The 21,743-nt window shown below is 45.4% G+C and overlaps 1 protein-coding gene, 1 long non-coding RNA gene and 1 pseudogene across 5 annotated transcripts; 2 read left to right on the plus strand and 1 right to left on the minus strand.

The window, feature by feature from the left end:
• Positions 1 to 673: 673 nt before the first annotated feature.
• On the plus strand, positions 674 to 5,635 carry LOC127314247 (uncharacterized). Its single transcript, XM_051344702.2, has 15 exons — positions 674 to 784; positions 898 to 948; positions 1,181 to 1,297; positions 1,413 to 1,469; positions 1,563 to 1,633; positions 1,750 to 1,849; positions 1,928 to 1,998; positions 2,082 to 2,182; positions 2,294 to 2,397; positions 2,580 to 2,633; positions 2,723 to 2,778; positions 2,864 to 3,312; positions 3,403 to 3,475; positions 3,800 to 3,861; positions 3,947 to 5,635. Exons 2-15 carry the CDS (start codon positions 919 to 921, stop codon positions 5,467 to 5,469), a joined length of 2,868 nt encoding a protein of 955 aa, XP_051200662.1. The 5' UTR covers positions 674 to 784; positions 898 to 918; the 3' UTR covers positions 5,470 to 5,635.
• A 2,630-nt stretch (positions 5,636 to 8,265) lies between these two features.
• Positions 8,266 to 21,355, plus strand: LOC127314245 (uncharacterized; annotated as a pseudogene).
• Positions 11,619 to 18,711, minus strand: LOC127314246 (uncharacterized). 4 transcript variants are annotated; one of them, XR_011748258.1, is made up of 12 exons: positions 18,426 to 18,711; positions 17,993 to 18,351; positions 17,755 to 17,902; positions 17,300 to 17,470; positions 17,013 to 17,082; positions 16,748 to 16,835; positions 15,188 to 15,396; positions 14,340 to 14,428; positions 13,901 to 13,959; positions 13,489 to 13,689; positions 13,197 to 13,264; positions 11,619 to 12,100 (listed from the first exon to the last, which is right to left on the minus strand). It is a non-coding gene; the product is annotated as an uncharacterized lncRNA (long non-coding RNA). The 4 variants fall into 4 exon arrangements; XR_007859523.2 differs by having other exon boundaries at positions 11,620 to 12,100; positions 14,333 to 14,428; positions 17,993 to 18,344; XR_007859521.2 differs by having other exon boundaries at positions 11,620 to 12,100; positions 14,333 to 14,428.
• Positions 21,356 to 21,743: the final 388 nt, after the last annotated feature.

Consider the following 21,743-nt stretch of genomic DNA (forward strand, 5'->3'; position numbering starts at 1 on the left):
CCGAGTACGCCGGCCAGTGGATTTCTTATTTCGACGCCGTCCCTTCACAATCACGTCTAGAATCGTTTCTCCATTTTCATATAGGTTTTAAGCCGGTTGTAATTATTATTGTCTTGGTCTTGCTATATTAACAGTCGCGCCACAATACTAGTCCACTTAAAAAGCCTTAAACCGTAAAAACAATGTATACTACTGTATGAATATTAAATTCATTTGTGGACATTGCTCGATCGTCATAGAATGCCGGTAATATAAATCGAAGAACATCATGTTCATGGTGTAATTGGCAAAGTCAAGAATGCATATCATTGATGCTTCTAGCGCTAGTCATGTACTTCACCAGCTAGAGCTAGTGTCAACAAAACTTTGTTCCTTCTGTCTGTAAAAGAAAACAACTCTGTTCCTTCGACATGATGTGGGAATCAGTTCAACTTTGCAACTGCAGTCTGAAACTGTTCAACTATAAGGCTAATATAAATCGCAAAAGCATATCCCGTCAACAGAGAAGTCGCAAAAGCATCCAAAAGAAAGTTCAGCGAGCCTTCCGATTGGGAGCATGGACACAATTAAGTGAGCCGACCCCACAGCTGATTCGTAATATCCAAAAAAACTCAACAACTTTCACGAGTGTGACATGCCTACTTTTCCACGCACCTCCGGAGAAAGGTAAAACATTTGACTCGGATGCCGACTCACCCTCCTTCTTCCTCTTCTTCCTCCTGAGTTCTATATAAAAAGAGGAAAGCTGAGTATCTCCTAAAAGAGCAGAGCAATTCAGGTTCAGGTAATCTCCCTAGTCCTCCTCGTTCTTTATTCTCGATGGTTTTCATTTAATCTTGGTAAGTGGAATGATTTTGTTCTTGCTGTGCTTGATCATGTCTATCGATCCCAAACCAGATAGCTGCTTGTCTTCTCAAGATGGGAAGTGCAGAGGTGGAGCAAACAAAGGTATCTTCTGAGAACACTTCAATTAGTTTATTTGGATTCTTCATTTGGTGGGATTACCAGACTTGTTTAGGCTATTCAATTAGAACAAAAGGTTCTTCTCCTCGGGTGTTCCCCTTTTCAAGGAACTGTTTCTTCCATGATGTGCCAATATATCCTTGATCGATTAAACTTTCACCCATTATGAGTTTCGCAGGCAGACTAGCTAATATGACATGGGTGTCCTTGCATTCAGGCACACTCGCTCGTCGGTTTCACGAAGCCACCAGCGAGAACCTGGCAGAGGAAATTTGAAGATGAAGGCAAGAAGATTGCAATGTTCAGTATGACCATGACGGATATCATGACAATCGTAAGCACTCCAGCATAGGCTGCCATAGTGCTGTAACTCTTGGGCTTCATATTCAGTAAGAGTGAATACTTCCTTTGCTTGACTAACATTGGCCATGATTTTGGTGGTACTTCAGATGCCCTTGATTGTTAAAGTGCTTGGACTACACATCAAAGCAACCGCGAAAGGCCAGGTGAGCTACCCTTTTACAACAAGTGAAAATTATATATTCTGTCTAGTCAGTAATCTCTAAACTCGTTGAACAAAATTGTCGGCTTTCTCAAAGGCCTCGGTCTATGACCCATTCAAGAAATGGATGGACAACTGCTACCGTGGGGTACCCCTTGGCGTGCTAGGGTAAGTACTTCCATGTCTTAGGATTTAGTTTCAATTTGAAACTTGCATGCTTCTGAGCTGGTTGGAATTCAGATGACAATTTTGTTCAAACCACATCTTTTTTTTTTCATTTTCAGTTCAGGAAGCATAGGGAGAAGCTACAGAGGGTACTTTCAGCATTTCCAGATATTCCCGAGGGTTTATGAACAGAAGCCTGTCCTAGCCAATCAGTTTTCGGTAATCAACTTTTACATATTCATTCATGGTACTCTTAAATGTAAAATAAGTATATCTGAACACTTTTCCCTTGTCTAGGCATTCGTTTCCCGTCCTGGTGGGAAGAGATACGCAACAATATTGTCTTCACCAAATGCCGATGTCCTCAAGTAAGCAGAGAAATTCAGATAAGGTTCACCTTCATCTCACTCATCTGAATAGGCTAGATATAATTCTCTGTGCAAATTTGTAGGGGAATAGATAAAAATGGCATTGGGTCTTGGGACTGGAATCTGAAAGATAAGAACTGTGCTTATCATGGCTTGTTTCCAAGATCTTGGACAACATATGAAGGTAACTTTTTGCATTGTTTGATTATGGCATTTTACCGGATATATAGTTATCGAGAAATCATGTCAATTAGCCGATAAGGTTGTTTGAAAAGGTTCAGCAATTGCAATGTAGGTGAGCCGGACCCTGAAATCAAGATCACTTGTCGTCAGATGTCGCCTTTCATCCCTCATAACTACAAGGAGAGCAGCTTCCCGGTTGCGGTTTTCACTTTTACGGTATATTTTCTTCTCTTATCAAATTAATCCAATGATCCAACAAGAGAATGGGATGGTCTAAACACTCAGAGCACAATTACCTGCAAACTAGACCCTGAAATCAAGATTACTTGTCGTTCAGAATTTGCCCTGTGGTTCAGCGGTTACTTTTATTTGAAACTCTGATGCTTGCGATGCACCAGGTGGAAAATTCTGCAAGCACACCTGCAGATGTCACATTGCTCTTCACATGGGCAGTAAGTGCAGGCCAACACTCTGCTCCTCAGAACATACACATCATCTTTGAACAGAAGATTTGACCTTAATTTGCTTGTTCTTCGTGTAGAATTCAGTCGGCGGGACATCAGAATTGACTGGCAATCACACCAACTCCAGAATGAAGTAACGATCATGGAAATTTTGTTTGATGCCATGTGGCAACAGGCAGCGATCTCTCTGACAAAGTCTTCTTCCTTGCTGCGTCCAGAGCGCGCGACGGCGTCAATGGCGTCCTACTCCGTCACAGGACGGCTGGCGGGCACCCTCCGGTGACATTCGGGATCGCGTCCCAGGAGACCGGCGACGTCCGCGTCACGTGCTGCCCGTCCTTCGCGATGGGCCCGCCCAGCTCCGGCGGCGGCGAGCAGCTCACGGCGAAGGAGATGTGGGCCGAGGTCAAGAACCGCGGCTCATTCAGCGACGCGGCCGGCACGGCACCGAGAGGGTCTTCGAGGCCCGGATCGTCCATCGGCGCGGCGGTCGCGGCGACGACGACGGTGCCGGCGGGGGGCACGCGCGAGGTGTCGTTCGCGCTGTCGTGGTCGTGCCCTGAGGTGAAGTTCCCCTCCGGGAGGACCTACCACCGGAGGTACACCAAGTTCCTCGGCCTAGATCGAGACGCGGCGGCAGAAAAGTTGGTTCATGACGCCCTTCTTGGTGAGATTTCATAGGAGCCGATGAAGATTCATGAACTCTCGAGGAAAGAGATGAATGGTTTCTGAAAATTTTACTGCTCTATGCGTGCAGAACACATGAAATGGGAGTCGCTGATCGATGAGTGGCAGAAACCTGTTCTTGAGGACAAGACGCTGCCTGATTGGTAAGGGTTTCAAACTGAACTCAATACCGCTATAATTACTGAATGTCTGAATTGATCATCTCATCACTGTGAATTGATGATAGTTTGATCCTATTACTCCCTCGGTCTATAAAAGATGCTTCAACTTTGTCAAAATATTTACGTATCCACATTTTGAAAATTTAATAAATAAACACAGCGGGAAAATTCACTGATCAGCTTAAAAAAAAAAAATTACATATCTACATGTGTTGTAGTCGGCACGTTTAAATTTGGACAAAGATGATACACCTTTTTATGGAGAGAGTACAACAGTTGATGACATAATCTTCATTTTTTGTTCAGGTATCCTGTCGCACTGTTCAACGAGCTCTACTATCTCAACGCTGGAGGCACCATTTGGACAGGTGGTTTATGGTGATCCAGTTACACTCACAAATCCATCTCTAACAGTGGTTCAAAATCAGAAATAAAAATTGTTCATTGTCACAGATGGCATGCCTCCCAGGAAGACCGGGCTTGCTTCGTCAAGCTCAGGGACGTCGACGATGGAGCCCTTCTCCCTCAACGGGTTCAGTCTTCCAGGCGACGGCGAAAGCTGCAGCACCGCAGTGGACGGCATGCTGCGCGCAATGGCGACGGCGGATGAGCGGCCGCACTCGCCGGAAGCATGCTTCGGCACGGCGCTGCTGGGCGACGGCGAGGAGAACGTGGGGCAGTTTCTTTACCTGGAGGGGATGGAGTACCACATGTGGAACACCTACGACGTCCACTTCTACGCCTCCTTCGCACTCCTCTCCCTCTTCCCGGCGATCGAGCTCAGCCTCCAGCGCGACTTCGCCCGGGCAGTCCTCCATCAAGACGCACGCCCGATGCACACCCTCGACGGCGCCACCGTGCCGCGCAAGGTCCTCGGCGCCGTGCCGCACGACTTCGGCCTCGCCGACCCCTGGTTCGAGCTCAACGCCTACATGCTCCACGACCCTGCGCGCTGGAAGGACCTCAACCCCAAGTTCGTCCTCCAGGTGTACCGCGACGTCGCCGCCACGGGCAACGTCGCCTTCGCCGCCGCCGCGTGGCCGGCGGTGTACCTCGCCATGGCGTACATGGACCAGTTCGACTGGGACGGGGACGGCATGGTGGAGAACGAGGGCCGTCCCGACCAGACCTACGACCTCTGGTCCGTCTCCGGCGTCAGCGCCTACACCGGCGGCCTCTGGGTCGCCGCGCTCCAGGCGGCCGCCGCCATGGCGCGCGTCGTCGGAGACCGCGGCGCGGAGGGATACTTCCTCGAGCGGTACGAAAGGGCGCAGCGGGTGTACGACGGCGAGCTCTGGAACGGCTCCTACTTCGACTACGACAACAGCGGCAGCGGGAACAGCAAGTCCATCATGGCCGACCAGCTCGCCGGGCAGTGGTACGCGCGCGCGTGCGGGCTTGACCCGATCGTGGAGGAGGAGAAGGCTCGCAGCGCGCTGGGGACGGTGCTGGACTACAACGTCATGCGGGTGCAGGGCGGCGCGGTGGGGGCGGTGAACGGGATGCGGCCGGACGGCGCCGTGGACACGTCGTCGACGCAGTCCAAGGAGGTGTGGCCCGGGGTCACCTACGGCGTGGCGGCCGCCATGATCCACGAGGGCATGCCGGAGGCGGCGTTCCAGACGGCCAAAGGCGCGCACGACGCCGGGTGGGGCAGGGACGGGTACGGGTACGCGTTCCAGACGCCGGAGGCGTGGACGGCCGAAGGCGGCGGCGGCTACCGGTCGCTGCACTACATGAGACCCCTCTGCATCTGGGCGATGCAGTGGGCGCTGTCGCCGCCGGAGCTTCACAAGAACCTGAGAGCGTTGCCGGGTTCGGTGTCGGCCGCTGCGTCGCCTGCGGAGGTGGCACTGGCGCGGGAGAAGTTTGAGAAGGTGGCGAGCATGGTGAGGCTGCCGGAGGAAGAACAGGACAAGGGATACCTAGGAGCTCTCTACCAGATTCTCCGTCAGATGATCCTCCCGGCATCATGATTCTTTGGGATGGAACTTCCAGCTTTACAAATGGTGGTTGTTAGTACTCCTACAACACATCATACGACCGGAAACAATTTCTTTTGATCTGCACGATCTGAAACACTGACTCCTAAAGTACAGATAATTTTTTTGTTAGAACTGGAATAAAATGCATCTGGCTAAAGCATTCTATCTGGTTTATACTCCAAGTGATATTTTAGTGCCTTTTTTTAATATTAGCGAGATATACTAAAAGCACAGAGAAGACGTAATCCCTCTTTGGCGGTCGATCGCTCGAAGCGTTCAGTTCTCTTGCTCTCGCTCTGCTCCTCTCGCGCTTCGCTACGTTCCCTTTTTTGTCGTTTTTTCTCCTTTCCCCTTTCCGAGTTCCTCGGCTATGGAACGACGAGAACAAGGAACTCAGCACCCCCCCCCCCCCCCCCTCTATTTTCTTGGTTGGAGAAGATGGCCGAGAAAGTTGCACGCTGGGGCGGCGATTTTGTGCTGCCGCAAGATCATGCGCATAGAAAAGTCCAACACGTGGCTAGAGGATTTCTGTCGCGCAGTAACTTTTGTCAAAGCAACCGAAAACCTCGCATGTCGCATGCTTCAAATGTACCTCACAGGGCTGGCACACCAATGACTAGCTGATCTTCCGGAGAGATCCATACACAACGGGTTTGACGTGAGAGAAACCTTCAATCACTACTTAGAAGGAACTTACAAGCGACCCTACTCCGTCTGTGACCTGCAACAGTGTACAAAAAGAAGGGAGAATCCTCCGGGGACGTTTTGTCTCGCTGGCTGGAAATAAAGAACTCTTGCGAAGGTGTAGGCGACGAAACAGCCATGTTAGCCTTTATAGGTGCTCTTAACAGAGGAGGACTCCTGCGTCACACCCTGACATGAGAAAAAGATGCAGGAAAACTTACCTTTACCGGCATGATCACAACGGCCAGTCATACGTGGCAGCAGATGATGATGCTGGAGGCCCCCTCCAAGTTGTCGCAGTACCAAACCAACAGAAGAAAGGCAACGGCAACAAGCGGAAGAATCCTCCTGGCGATCAACAACGGGAAGGATTCGACATGGTGGCCATGGCGTTCGGTCGTCGAGGCGGATGCTACAGCGATCAGCAGCGTAGTGACGAGGTCACGTCTGCCGGATCCCGCCTTCGCCAAACCTATGAGGAGTAGGGACATGCCATGTTTGGCTCATCTTGATGCCAACGGCAAGTCCACACACGACAACCGCAACTGCAAGTTCGTCAATGACCTTAAGGCGGATCTGGAGGCTAGCTACAAGCATGCCCGGAAAAATCGTCCGTGTGGAAGGCCCGGAAAAATCGTCCGCGGAAAAACCAGAAGGAAGGGTACTCCGCAGCAAAATCCAAGAATCCCTTTGGCAAGAAAAGCGCGGCCGCTTATCACACTTTCCTTGGAAGGCCCACCACTGGAGGACGTGTCCCCCTCCATGGGCCACCGGGAAGCCTTCGCCACCTCATGGCCACCCGCCGTCGGAGGAATTCTGATGGCAGCGGGCCATCAGGACACGCCGGCGGCCAGCATGCCACGCGACTGCGAGTAACCCTGGTCATAATAGGCAAGCGACGACGAGTAGGTACAGCTGTCATAGTTTGGGTTAACTAGTCTAACCCTTCATAGAAACATGGTCTTTTTAGCCAACGAATATTAATAAAAACTGTTTGCTTAAATAAGCCACTGCCCAACGGGCCCGGATACCAGCCAGACGGACGCGCGAGTTGTCTGCATAGACGCATTTCGACCCTAAATTTGAGTCACATTTGCGTCTCCACGTATAGACCGGACATTTTGCGTCAGGACGTTGTGCTAGGGTGCATATATATTTTTCAACCGCGCGAATGCAAACATTCACTTTGCATTTTTTTTTACGCCGGACCACTGAATGGCTTTAGACTGGTCATAGTGGAGAGTAACTTAGACTAGTAACATATGACATGTTACTAGTTTTAGTTATTACCTCCATAGTGAATAGTAACTTATGTGCGTGGTGTCATACATTATAAATTTTTTATATTGTAGACTCATCTTATCTTGATGTGTGGTGTAATAACATAGCTAGTTACCACATCACTTTTTTTCATGGCAATTGCCATGCCATGTAACTTAGGTACCTCCATCGTGAATAGTAACTTAGGTACGGCCGTCATAGTTTGGGTTAACTAGTCTAACCCTTCCTAGAAACATGGTCTTTTTGGCCAACGAATATTAATAAAAATTGTTTGCTTAACCGAGTCACTGCCTAGCGGGCCTGGATACCAGCAAGATAGACGCGCGAGCTGTCTGCATAGATGCATTTCGACCCTAAATTTGAGTCGCATTTGCATCTCCACGGATAGACATGACATTTTGCGTCGGGGCGTTGTGCTAGGGTGCATATATATTTTTCAACCGCGCGAATGTAAACATTTACTTTGCATTTTTTTTACGTCGGGTCACTGAATGGCTTTAGACTGGTCGTAGTGGAGAGTAACTTAGACTAGTAACATATGACATGTTATTAGTCTTAGTTATTATCTCCATTGTGAATAGTAACTTATGTGCGTGGTGTCATGCATTATAAATTTATTATATTGTAGACTCATATTATCTTAATGCGTGATGTTATAATAACATAGCTAGTTATCACCTCACCTTTTTTATGGCAATTGTCATGCCATGTTATCAAATGTTACTGCCTGCTCCCACTGATCCACTGTCTTAGGCTGAGTCGGGTAGTGAATAGTCCCAGCGTCGACACGACAGCGCAAGCGTATCCCGTGCAGCTGAGTTCCATCCGAATCTGACGGAGATTAAAACACCTCACATCCTTTGCACAGCTCATATTCCCTCATCTCACTCGTTCCCCCCTGCTCCCGGCCCAGCCTTGTCCTGCTATAAAACCAAGCCACCCGGGTAGCTCGCATCAATCGAGGCGCGGGAGGAGAGATGGATTGCGGCGACGAGCAGGCGAAGCACAACGGCCATGCCGGCGGCGACGCGTCGGAGTGGAAGAGGGTGGCGGAGATGAGGTCAGTTGTCCAGGCCCAGGACCCCTCGTCCAAGGTACTCATCAACTTCTTGCCTCTCCCTCTCCATGTCCACGAAAACAGCTCTAATGACTAACTAGTTCACGTCTAGCTTCTCGGTCCGCCAGCAGTTCCTTGATTTCCTCTCACGCCTTGTTGAGCTCGGTCCATTGATTTCCTCTCTTGCATAGTCGCCATGTTGCACAAACTGAGATCACAACTCTCAACATTACCATAGCCAACATTGTTACTGTGATCAAGTTCGTGGCTTACAGCAAGGCTTTACGGAATCGCTAGCTGGAAATTAGATTAGTGCATCTATAAGTTGATTTGTGCATCGCGATTTATGCATCTATGAGTTGCAAATAGAGTTGTATCTGTTGCAAATTTGCAACTGAGATTAGGTTAGGAGGCATGTAGCAAGCTAGTTGCGGAAACCAGGTAAAACGATCGATCGAATCAAAATGAGAAAAGATTGATAAACCAAGCTGCTGTGCTAGCTATGTGCCTCTCTGCGGGTGAGTGGTTGCTGGTCGCTTTTGGCGTGCTCATGATAAGTGATATGGACACGCTTTTCTCATTTCGGGAAAGGACGGGTAGTTGGTCAGTTTCTAGGTAGTTAACGCTCAGGCCACTGGTGGTTAACGGTTGGCACAGCTAAACAGAGTGTCGATCGACCAGCTGCTGCCATGTGACCATATCAATATATACTAGATTTAGATGTGCGCCTTGGCGCACGATCCCGTGATGTTCATGTGCATATTTATTTTGTATAACAGAGATAAAAATAGCTGCTAATATGATAATACATTTCTTAAATTTTAAGCGCGCCTTTGGATGCATTCCTTGCTTTTCGTATTGAAATTCTGAATAATTTGAACCCATTAGTTTCTAAGATTAATAATATCATATTCCAGGCGTAATAGTATGATGTAATGACGAAATATTTGATATACAGCACTAAGACCACTACAGGATCATACATCAGTTTATACATACCCTCGGCACATTCCAAAATGATAAACGCCTATTTAATTGTTACTCCGTACCTGTTTTTAAAATTAGTGAATAGTCATATTCGTGTCCGTTGGATCGTTGCAAGGTTGTGCGCATCTTGATGTCTCTTACGGGCTTGATCTCTTCTGTTCGGTTTCTATTGTATCTGTTTGATTTTGTGTGCCCGCTTATTCCCATGTCTTTTCTCACCACGTGTCTTCTTTGTTTGGGAGGTGACTCTTGTCGGAGTGTGTCCAAGAGCTTTCACAGAGGGAGAGACAACCGGCGGGGCGAGCGGGCGGCCTAACATCTCGTCGAGTGCGCGCGCCAGGGCGTCGTTGTGGCCGGCGATGGCGAGACCTTCTCCACCGGCGTGGCCGACCACGCCTTAGGCCTCTTCATCGACGTGCTCCGGGGAGTCTCGGCGGCTGACCGATATGTCTGGCGCGGGATGTGGCCACTGGCCGGTCCAAGGGGATTACCGACTGGCGGGACGGCTGAAGGGTCTGGCGCCGGCGCCGGCTTGGGAGATTTCCTCCGCGCGCTGATTCCTTTTTCAGATGATGTTGTATCGAGTCTATATCGTGCTCCTAATTATCGTGCTTCCTGTTTATGGGGAAGGGAGATTTTGGACCTGTGTTCTATGTTCTGCACGATTTGTCGAGGCTGGGGAGTTTGGGTCCGTGATTTTAAGTTATGGTTGTCACCATTGAGAGAGACGGACGAGGGTAGCTGTACTGGGTGTTTACAGCGTATAGCGGGGGCTTGTGGAAATTGGGCAGTTTGGATCTAAGTTTCAGTCACCCATTCTTCCTCAGCCTTTAGTTAGTGTTCATGTTTCGTTAGCTTTTCAGTTATAGTATCTCTTTCTCCAGTTCCCATCGTAGTCTCTTTTCCATTTATCATCACTGCGAGTCTTTCTTTCTTCAGTTATCAGATTCTTAGGTTATTTAGTTTAGTGATCCATTCATATACCTTCAGTTTTTCATCTCAGTCTTGATCCTGTTCACTATTCTTCAGAGTCAGTTGCGGATTTCTGAGAGTTTTTTGGACTGGTCTTCCACGTGGTTTCTTTAGTCTTTGCTTTTAGTGGGAAAGAGAAGTTGGAGAAGAAAGAGGAACAAAGAATTGGAGTAGCAAAGCAGCAATTGCCTGCAGCCAGGGTGAGCTCTCTATCTCATTTGTATTAATTTTTCTTCTTCAGTTCGTTTTACTTATTTCTTCATTTTAATTTGCTCAGTTCTTCATTATAATTTTATTAGTCACTAATCTCAGCTTTTTTTAGTGGGAGAAAAAAGGGGAACTGAGCAAATGAGTGGCAGACCGGCAATTTGCCTTCATCCATAGTGAGCTTTTTATATCTCATTAAAAATCATTTGTTGGTTTTCTCATTTGTTTAGCTGAATTTGCTAAGTATATCAATCTTCATTTTTGTCGAACGAGCTCTAAATGTGTGTCATTTTTTTTAGACTCATTCTTCATTTTTTATTTTTTCACTCTTCATCAATTATCTTTTAATCATTTTCAGATTTTGTTTATATAGATTGGGAATGAGATAAGCGGGTAGGTATCATGCTCGAGTGTGTGGAGGGGAGATGATGTAGCGATTAATAGGCTGGGGATTTTCTAATCGACTTTCATTTAGGGTGTCCAATTTTTTAACCATGTTGGTTCATCATTGATGGCATGCAAGTCCCCTTAGATAATGGGATAATTTGCTTCTACCGGGGACGCCGGACATAAAATGAGGTGCTATTTAACTTTGGGGGACGCGACTGGAACGTATTTTTCTCCATTTCTTGTCCGTCGTCCCCCAAACGTCATTTGGGGGACGTGACTGAAGATGCTCTTAGCTCCCGACACCTCTTCTCGCATCGAAGCAAGCCAAATTCCTCAGCTCTGACGGGAATAAAGGATAATGAGTGGGACTTCAGCCCTGGCACCCGTTCTAAGTGACTGTGTTGTAAATGCCCCTAGGAATTCAGTCTCCCATTGAAATATACAACATTTTATACAATGAACGAAAACGATAGTCCTCATCAATATAGAGAAATAATGCAGTCATTTAGCTGTTTAACTCAAACTCAGATATGCACATTTGGCTATCAGCACTGAGTCTGCATGTAAAAAGGAGCCTATATGTAAGTACATTCAAGTCTGCATCGTAGGGTGATAGCAAACTGTACTGATATGCACTTATAAGAATGATTGAGTCAGCTGGATCTATATATTCATGTGTCGATTCGAAGCATATGGTGTAGCATGAAACTCAACATTGTATGAAAACACTATTATCCCAGTGCAGTAGCCATGATAGCAAACCAAGAGAGGAACTTGTTACAATTACAGAGTGATTGTTAATATTACAGTAGACCAGGAGTGCTCCATATTAACCAAGTGTTTTTCCTTGGAGCTAACGTAGATACTTCTGGCAGTGTAGATAAGTGGCTTATATTTTCCATTGCAGGTGCAGTGCTCGTCCTGGACAAACCGCATGCTTCTAGGCTGTTTCTTTGGTTTCCTGGTATATGCATGCTTCTCGACGGGTTGATCTCTGGTATGTCCAAGCCTCAATATAACCTTGTTTGGAATACGTAGCTGAAGCTTCATAGTTATGAATTGCCAAATAAGTTACAATGATCATATCAGAAAAAATAAATTTTTGTAAGCTAGCAGATCATGACAAGTTGATGCGTAAAATGTTAACTCTAGCCTATGTGCAAATTTTTATTAGGATCTATAAACCAGATGAAAATGAAAACTCAGCAAGGATTCACGGGTAGGAGTGAAAAAAATAAGATATTTCTTCTCTAATTACACAAACATGCCAGGTCTGGAAAATCTAACCATGGGAGATAAGGATAACTTGTAACTTTTATAGATTGTATCACTCAAAAAATATATTGTACCTAGATAGAGATAAATGCACACCCAAGAAAAAAAATAGAATAGAACAGGGTATGTACATGCAGAGGCCATAGATGGGAGACATGCCTAACTTACAACGATGCATTTGAATCTACCCCAATCAACAAAAGCATACAAGTTCAAAGCTCAGAATACCATAGTTGCAAATTATCATTATGAAGAGAAATAAATGGTGAAAGCTTTCCTTGCCTAAATAATGCACCAGCAGTAATGTTATGTATAACACTGTATCAGATAATTTCACTGTATCAATACCATATATGATGCTCAAATGGACAATACTAAGCTATTTGAGTATCCAAAAGAAATACCCGACATCATCATTGTGATTGTTAATATGATGATATAATCGTCACACTTAAACAATACATGCTGAACACTAGTGCTTGATGCTCACACTGACCTCTGATCTGAATCACCAACCTTCTATTCTTGGTGAAATTATCTTCATAAACCATTAATGGCCTATGATCTCAAACTAAAACAAACAAAATATAGCAGCTAGTCGTGATATGTATGCAGTGATTTCGGTATTTAACCAACACAAAGCAGCAGGCTGATTGTGGTTTTGTTAGCCCAACTGTACCAAATTTTAGAAGAGTGCAGATATTTCGGTATTTAATGCCAGACACAAAGCAGCAAGCTGATTGTGTTTTCGTTAGCTCAACTGTCCCATAATGTAAAATAGTGGATACCGGCACACTTAAATAATTAGAATCACCAAAAAGAATGTACTTATGAAGAAATAAATTATTAGGTATGGAGAGAATACCTTATCCCTCTCACGTCCATAAAAACCTATTAACCTCATCAGCGCACTACTTGATTCATAAGGTTTCCCTGCACAGAAGTATAGCACAACCTAAATAATCCCCCCAGGTATATTGAAATATGAGACCCAATGTATAACAAATGCATTGCTTACTTTTTAAATCACACAAATATAATTCAAATGACACCAACAACTGGATTTTTGATATTCTGAAGACATGCACAGAAGGAAATGATAACAAACACCAAGTTTCCAACTTCACATTAGTTTAATCAAACCAGTATGCTTCTACCTGTATAATCTCATTTTAAGAACACGCAATTGTCATCTTGGCCACCACAGACATAACAGTAGTATTTGGCGTAGCACGACATCCTGCCAGGTCATGGCGCTATTTTTTCAAGGTGCGACTCTTCTTGAGCTGGTGGCATGTGGTGCGATATCTGATGTTTATATAGTCAGCAGATTGTCCTGACTGAAATTCGTGAAGAACCTACACATTCAAGTTAAAAAATAATGACTCCTGTGTGCAAAAGATCTCCGAAACTAAAACCCAAAATATTTCACAATATTGCTACATTTTGTTCCCTTTCCATTCCTACAACCACCCATGGAATTGAACTTTATAAGAAACTATGAATTGACTGTAAGCCTATTTTATGCTTTAGAAAAGCAGGGACTATCACCGAGAATATGGAAGTTACCTAGAATAAATACAACCGAAACTTTATTTGTTGCCACCCAAGATGTTCACATCATCATCCTGCAATAGGAGAAATCTAAAGAATGTAAGGATTTAATGGAAACAAATTCCATGCAAAACTAAGGGTACTTTTCTTACAGGAGCATATACTACAATATAAAACAAAGAGAGATTAACGTAGAATGACTTGCTAACTCACTAAGATTTAACAGATCAAAGATATGCTACATAAAATCTTTAAGACTGAATTAAAAAAAGAGATATAGGGCCTGATTAGATTATTTTGCTCGCAAACATCTCAGCGACCTAACACTTCATAAAAAAAGCGATAGGTCCATCAAATAAGGAACACTCTATCTTATGCCAAAAAAATCTGTAGCCAAAAGGTACAGCATATGAAATGTTTATTGACCTATGTACACAAAGAATGTACCTATTACGTATTTAATAAAGTGGAGTTCGATAGTAAATATGTGAAGGAAGACGACATTTGTGGTACAACAACTGCAATGCATAGTGGCTCCTAAACCTGAAAATGAATGGGAATAATCAGTTCATCACATAAATAAATGCTTTATATACCATTGAAACATTGCAGACTGCTCTCTCAATAATTCATCTTTGGTACATTCAACAATTTATTAATACTATGGTCACACTTTTGTACTTTATCAGCTTAGAAATAAAACATTAAAGATGTAGAACATAACACAAATTACTAAGTAAATGTGCATCATATCTCTTTTAGTCTGATCATAGTCGTCAAACTTCATAGTTTTGTTGCTGCTTAAACTCTAAAAGAGACATGAGTCTCCACTATCAGGGTTTGGTTGTAGAGCCGGTGTGAAATTTCTTCACCTTGTTAAAGCACAAACAGAGGTGTCGTAAAATGCTGCAGTTTTGAGCTCTTCCTAGTTAAAGTACATACTGTCCCACCTAGAAAATGAAACCATGTATTGACTTATTAAGGTGTGCTAGGATCTACAATTAGTGTACAAAAACAGGGGATGAAACATGAATGCCTTCCATAATTAGGAGGGGAAAAAGAAACCTCAGTTCAAGCAGAAAGTGTAATCAAATCAATAGTTTTAATATACAAAACCTCATGTGCAGAATGAGTTTCCATACAAATCCACAAAAATAATACGTCCATTTTATTACTCCTGCTAAACAAAATGGGATAAACCAATGAAGAACTCTAATGTTTCCTTTTTTATTTCTCTCACCCACACACATCAGGCAACACAAAGAGAAGCAGGTTAAGACATTTTATTCAGAGAACTTTTACCTTGTTTGCTACAGGGTGTCCAATCCCACCCCTTTTGGTGATTGTCTGAGCTACGGTATACACTACCTAATTGCACAGATACCCAATGTTGCCGAGCAGATGGCAACCAATCTGTCAGGTGGTGCAATATACTGCAGCTTCTGGTCGGAGTCGGGGAGCGTCTCGGAGGCCACCATGTGCTTCATGTCCTCCATGTGCTTGAAGTCTCCCTGCGAGATAAGGAAAAACCAAAACATGAACCACTGGCATTCCCGTCAATTCGATTCTTGCTGCATCGAGCACAGAAGAAATAGAACCCTCTCGATCTGAAAGATTCACTCTGAGGTGCCATCGATCCAATGGCCCAAAATCCAAACGAACGGGAGGTAGAATGAATTAGTGTCTATTAGCACTCACATACTCATTAAATAACATGAGAACAATGAAGACAGATTAAAAGCAAAGCCCATTAAAAGATGTAAAATTGACATACAACCTGTAGATAAAGCATTAAATTTTAGGTATGCGAACTCCCTCTGGGTACAAGACACATCTCAATATAGTCATCGAAAGGAACTTGATTGCCTACTATAACAAAATCATTAGGGAGAGAAAATAGCATTTCTTTTCTACTATTTTGCTTTGATGTCTTCCCCTCCTTGAATAGAGCAGCAATGACCGTCTTGCACATTCATAAATAGTTTCATCACTATTAGTTGTAAATTAATAGGATTACAGGAACCACATATCCAGTTTTCTAGTGCAAGCTGCTAGGCACACACTAAGCACTTGGGAAAATAAATAACTATGTATAACCAACCAGGGTTCCAACTATTAGGCATACAGTTCGTTATGAAAGAAAAAACATCAAGGAAAGCATACAATTTTGGTGGATATGACGATATAATATATTGCATCGTGTTATATGGCGTTCTATCTAGCAGAAATAGAACGACATTTAGAAAACACCGAAAAGTGAACTTTCTAAGTATCCTTATTCTAGACTGATGTACTCTGAAAAGAACTGGAATAAGGAACCTATATGAGAAGTGAAATCAGTATAGTGAAAATGGATGCTGCATAACAAATAATCATAGAAAAGTTTGTTTCTTTCAAAAAGGACAATCCTCTATTGAAAAGGTAAATTGTCATTTTGGTTGCTCTTTTACATAGAAAAGCAAGATCCTTATTCTAGATTGATGTACTCTGAAAAATAACCGCAATAACGAACCTATATGTGAAGTGAAATCAATATAGTGATAATGGCTGCTGCATAACAAATAATCATAGAGAAATTTGTTTTTTTTTTCAAAAAGGACAATCCCCTATAAAAAAGGTAAATGATCATTTTGGTTGCTCTATTACATAGAAAAGCAAGCCTTCTTCGATACTCAAATTCCCAGAAATGAATGTAGTATACATGATCATAAGCAAGAAAAGGAGCAGGTATAATAGTGATGTATGCACTGAAAAAAGAATTAACCAAAGCTGGCCAGTTGCAGCCATATATCACAACCACACGAACTCAATAACCCACCAGGCAACTTCATTCAGCAATTAGCATGGAAAAAAGGGGTGTACCTAAGCGCTGATGGAGGGAAGTGGTAGCCAGCATGCAGTGCTGCATGTCTCCCACTTTGTCGGTCGTGGCGCAGAGCTCCAGAGCACACTATTGAGCAGGGACACCACATAAGATACTACCAAAAATACAGATTAGGGTTTATAGACAATAGCCAACAAATATAAGTTGGAAGAAAACCTAACAAACATGGGAGGACAGCAAGAGTATTTTTTCTTTGAAAAAAAAAATCTTGCTTGCACTACGGTATAGGGGAAAAGGTCTAACCACTACATGTAGAACATGAAGATTAGGCCTAATCTTCTATAGAACTTCATGTTCTTCTTCCATAACAGACCTGATCAAATAAATTAAAGAGGACTGACAATCATGCACCAACAAATTAATAGGCATTAGAACATACCAAATTTCATAGCAAAGTAGGTATTAACGTAGGTAATTTTACACCTCTTCTTATTTCATAACACACTAATATATAAAAGTTTTAGCTCTGGCTTTCCATTACATGAGGACCGTCCAGTGACCCAGACGGCCAGAGAGAGAGAGAGAGGAACCTCAATATTGGGTGAATGCACTCACAACCATGTAGATGGGAGAAGTCGGAGATGGTGACAGAGCTCCTCATGTTGCAAGTCGCGACAGTGCACTCCTCTTGAATCTCCGCATTGCCAGCTCGCACCAATCTCGTTCCTCCAGTTTGTTACCCAGCGAACTACCTACATAATCTGTAATAAAAAGTCTCAGACCCAAAATTTCCAACAAAAAATGATTCGATCAGATGAAAGATTGGAAAATTAAACTAAACATGTAGGAGCAATCACTCCTCACATACTGCTGCCCAAGTGACACAACCAATCACATGCCAAAGCAAGCCAAATATGTGCAAAATCAACACCTTCACACACATCTCCTTTCCCGATCAATGATACAATCATCTACACCAAATTGGTTCATCGGGAACAAGGGGGTCTAGAGAGAGAGAGAGAGAGAGAGGGCAGAGGAGAGAAACCTGCAGGTCCTGGATGAAGAAGAAGAAGCCATCTTTGCATCCTCCCCATCTTCGTCGTCGATGAGGATGCAGGCCTTCTCCCCCGTCCCGTCCCTCTCCACCTTATCTTCCTCTCGGTTCTGGCTGGCAGCGTCACATTAGGATTGGCCTGATCACCACGAAGGGGTTATAGCCCCATGAGAAGGCATGAATGGAGGATGCAGTGGTGATATCTGAAAATACGGCCATCGCCACTCACCTCGAGTTGGTGCAGCTATCCGTGACTCCGCTCACTACAGCGCCTGGGCAGCGCTAAATTCTTTTCCGATGGCTAATCCCCTTATCCGTCGACCGCTTCACCATCATGTCGTCCACATTGTCGATTTTGTGTGATGTCGCGGCGCAGCGACACGAGCTTAGGGAGAGGAAGACGGGCAGAGAGAAGGGCGCCAAGGTTGGAGGAGCCTCTCCTTGACAGGTGTGAGGGCATCAGCTTCTCGAGCTGCATGGATGGCTTACCACAACTTGGATTTGTCTAGATGCACATAAATTATCATCTTTCCATAGCAGTTTTGCCCTTAGGCATTTACACAAACACCTTCCCTGCACACCTTCAACCTTACAACAGAGGAGCAAATAAGAAGTTGTTTAGGAAGGAGGTGGGAAGTCAAGGTAAAAATAAACTGCTCCACCTGGGCATGGTGCGTAGATGGCGAGAAAATCCTCCATGGGGCGCTGCTGGGACCTCCCGGGTGCTCCTCCACATCGAGCTCCACCTCCTCATCCATGAAGCCATGGTTCCCTTTGCCTCTGCATCCATGGAGAAGAATATAGGAGGAGAAGGGGCGAAGAGAAACTGGAGGGGATTAAGGAGGAGATGGAGGAGGGGATTGGGGGAGAGATGGGGGCAGGGATTGGCGCGAGCGTGAGGGCAGCTGTTGGCGGCGGGCGCGAGCGTGAGGGGCAGAAGAGGATGGTGGCTAGGGTTTTCTACTTGGGGGCTTGTTTTTATATGGGGCAGTGAAAAAAATTAACGGCCAAGATTCAACATCTGATAAGATTTAACGGCTCAGAATTGCAAATCGCTGTGAGGTCCCCTATGGGGGGCATCAATTATACCTTTAGATACAAGCTACAAGTTCAGACTGAGTTAGCTAGACAGTGACTCAGTGAGATACGCACGGTACGGTACCATACAATGCCTTAATCTCGCTTAGACCGATGAACCAAACAAGGCAAAGCAAAGTACTGGGCGTTGTTTTGTGAGAAATACTTTAAGAGTAAGTACAATAAGATCTAGTCAGCTGGCTACAATGATTAATATAATATATTTGTGTCTAGTTGGAGGAGAGAGAAAAGGAGAGAGAATGTGAGTAGTGGGCTCTTATGTAAGAGCTAGCTCTAGCACGTGCTCCTAGGCAAGGTGTGTGAATGAAAGGTGGGCCACTCATTGAAAAAGTAGTACAGTACATTTTTATAGCCAACTATTGTACTTGTTGGCTACATATTGACTATAGATGACATGACATCTTGCTTATAGTCAACAACCGGATATACTATTGGAGTTGCTCTGAGCAGCAGAATGATTAAGATATTGCGATGGAAAACCTGGAACAATCAATACACATCGCATCCCTCAGTTGGCCGTGTATTTATTGGCATGAATGGAATAACGGGGCTTCGGTCCAGCCACACACACCGCTCGTGATAGCCCAGTCGCGTCCCCCAAAGCGTCCCCCAAAGGGATTTGAGGCGCGCCGGACAAAAAAAGCGTTCCAGCCGCGTCCCCCAAAGCCCATTTTTGTCCGGCGCGGCCCCATACGGTGTCCGGCGCCCCAAGCCCGTCCCCGTCCCACAGGGGACGCTCCGGGGACGCCGGACACAACGAAAAGCGAGGCGGGCTCCCACATGTCGGCGACTATTTGCATAAACCGTTGTTTCGCGCCTCTTTTCTCGTCGCTCCTTCCTTCCCGCGCCTCCCACCCCACCGCCGCCGCTGGATTTCCCGGCCGTTTGGGCGTCTGATCTGTGCTGCGAGTCAGCACCGTTGTCGCGGCTGGGGCTCCCGCCGGTCGTGCCGCCGCCGCCGCGTCGCCAGCGCCTCCCAGAACGCGTCGTCAAATCCGCCGTCGAGGATGACCGCAAGAATCATGTTAGGTCACATGTTGGTCCCTATGAGTGTCAAGGCCCTCTCGCGGAGGTTGATCATGAGTTGCCTGCAGATTTTGCTGATTTTCTCGCTATGCACGCAGAGATCCGTGACAGCAATGTGCATGAGCAACTTCAAGCTGATCTCGTTGAGCATTTGTGGAGGATCAAAGGAAATACCGTGGCACCTTGATGTATCATCTAGCCCTTTTTATTATATTTGATTACTTGTTTTATTGTTTGTTGTAATTTAATTTGAAAACAATCCTCGAAAACATTTTTTTTTCATATGCTACATTTGATATAAATGGTTTATGTGTTAAAAATATTATTTTAAATGTTTGGGGGCGGTGTTTGGGGGACGCGGCTGGGGAGCGACGTCCCCCAAAGGCGGCACGAACAAAACACGTCCCCCAAACGCTCAATCCGGCGCGGTTTGGGGGACGGTTTGGGGGACGCGACTGGAGATGCTCTAACGCCTCATAATGCACTCCTTGTCGTTCCTCTCCGGCTGATCCTTCATGCCCTACAAGAACAATCATCTTGACAGAACCTCACATTCCCAATCCCCTAGTGTCGACGTGGATGTTGATCCAGCCGTTGATCGATTGCACTCTTCATGTCTCACCTGTGCAGGAGGACGACGACTTTACGTTACGGCGGTTCTTGCGTGCCCGTGAACACAACATCGGCAAGGCATCGGTGATGCTCCTCAAGTACCTCGCGTGGAAGCGCACCGCAAAGCCACAGGGCTCCATCAATGAAGACGAGGTGCGCAACGAGCTTGTGCAGGACAAGCTCTACGTGCAGGGCTTCGACAAGGTGGGACGCCCCATGATCTACCTCTTTGGTGTCCGACACCTCCCTGCGAAGCGAGATCTCGAAGAGTTCAAGCGCTATGTCATCTACATCCTCGACAACACATGCACAAAGTATTGACTTCTCCACATCGATCTCTATCTTATTAATTAATTAATTGTTTGGGCAACCGTGCTAGTTAACAATAAATTGACATATTTGTGTGCACAATAACGATATAGGTTGTCGGCTGGGCACGAGAAGTTTGCAGCGGTGGTCGACCTAAAAGGGTGGGGGTATGCAAACTGTGACATCCGAGCGAAACTGGCGGTGTTGGACATCATGCAAAACTACTACCCAGAGCGGCTTGGGCGGGTGCTCCTAATCCACGTGCCCTACGTGTTCATGGCGGCATGGAAGATGGTGTACCCTTTATCGACGACAACACCAAGAAGAAGTTTGTGTTCGTCGCTGACCGAGATCTCGACGCCACGCTCCGGGATGCTGTTGATGAGTGCCAACTACGTGAGGTGTACGGCGGGAAGCTCAAGCTCAAGGGCTACTGCAGATCGTCGCCGCCACCTTCATCGACAAGCGACTGATGGATCCATTCATATTTGGATTTTGTACAATGTATGTGCAGGTCACATGGTCATCTGTCCATTGATGTTGTTCACTGCACATGCAATTAGAGCATCTCCAGCCGCGTCCCCCAAACCGCGCCGGATTGAGCGTTTGGGGGACGTGTTTTGTTCGTGCCGCCTTTGGGGGATGTCGCTCCCCAGCCACGTCTCCCAAACGCCTCCCCCAAACATTTAAAATACTTTTTTGGCATTTTTATTTCAATTTCCACAAACTAATACATAATTGGGAACGTGGTTTACACGAAGACACAGTTTGGAACATGGTTTTCCACAAACTAATACATAGTTTGAACCGTCGTGGACACAAATATAAAATTTTGCAAAGAAACTAAACCTAACTAGGCCGTGCATCGAAGGTTTCCTGTGTTCGCTGCTAAGAAAGAACACTCGAGGGCACACCCAGTCACCTAAACTGGAAAA

The sequence above is a fragment of the Lolium perenne genome, chromosome 7, assembly GCF_019359855.2.
Source record: "Lolium perenne isolate Kyuss_39 chromosome 7, Kyuss_2.0, whole genome shotgun sequence".
NCBI classification, from domain to species: Eukaryota; Viridiplantae; Streptophyta; class Magnoliopsida; order Poales; family Poaceae; genus Lolium; species Lolium perenne.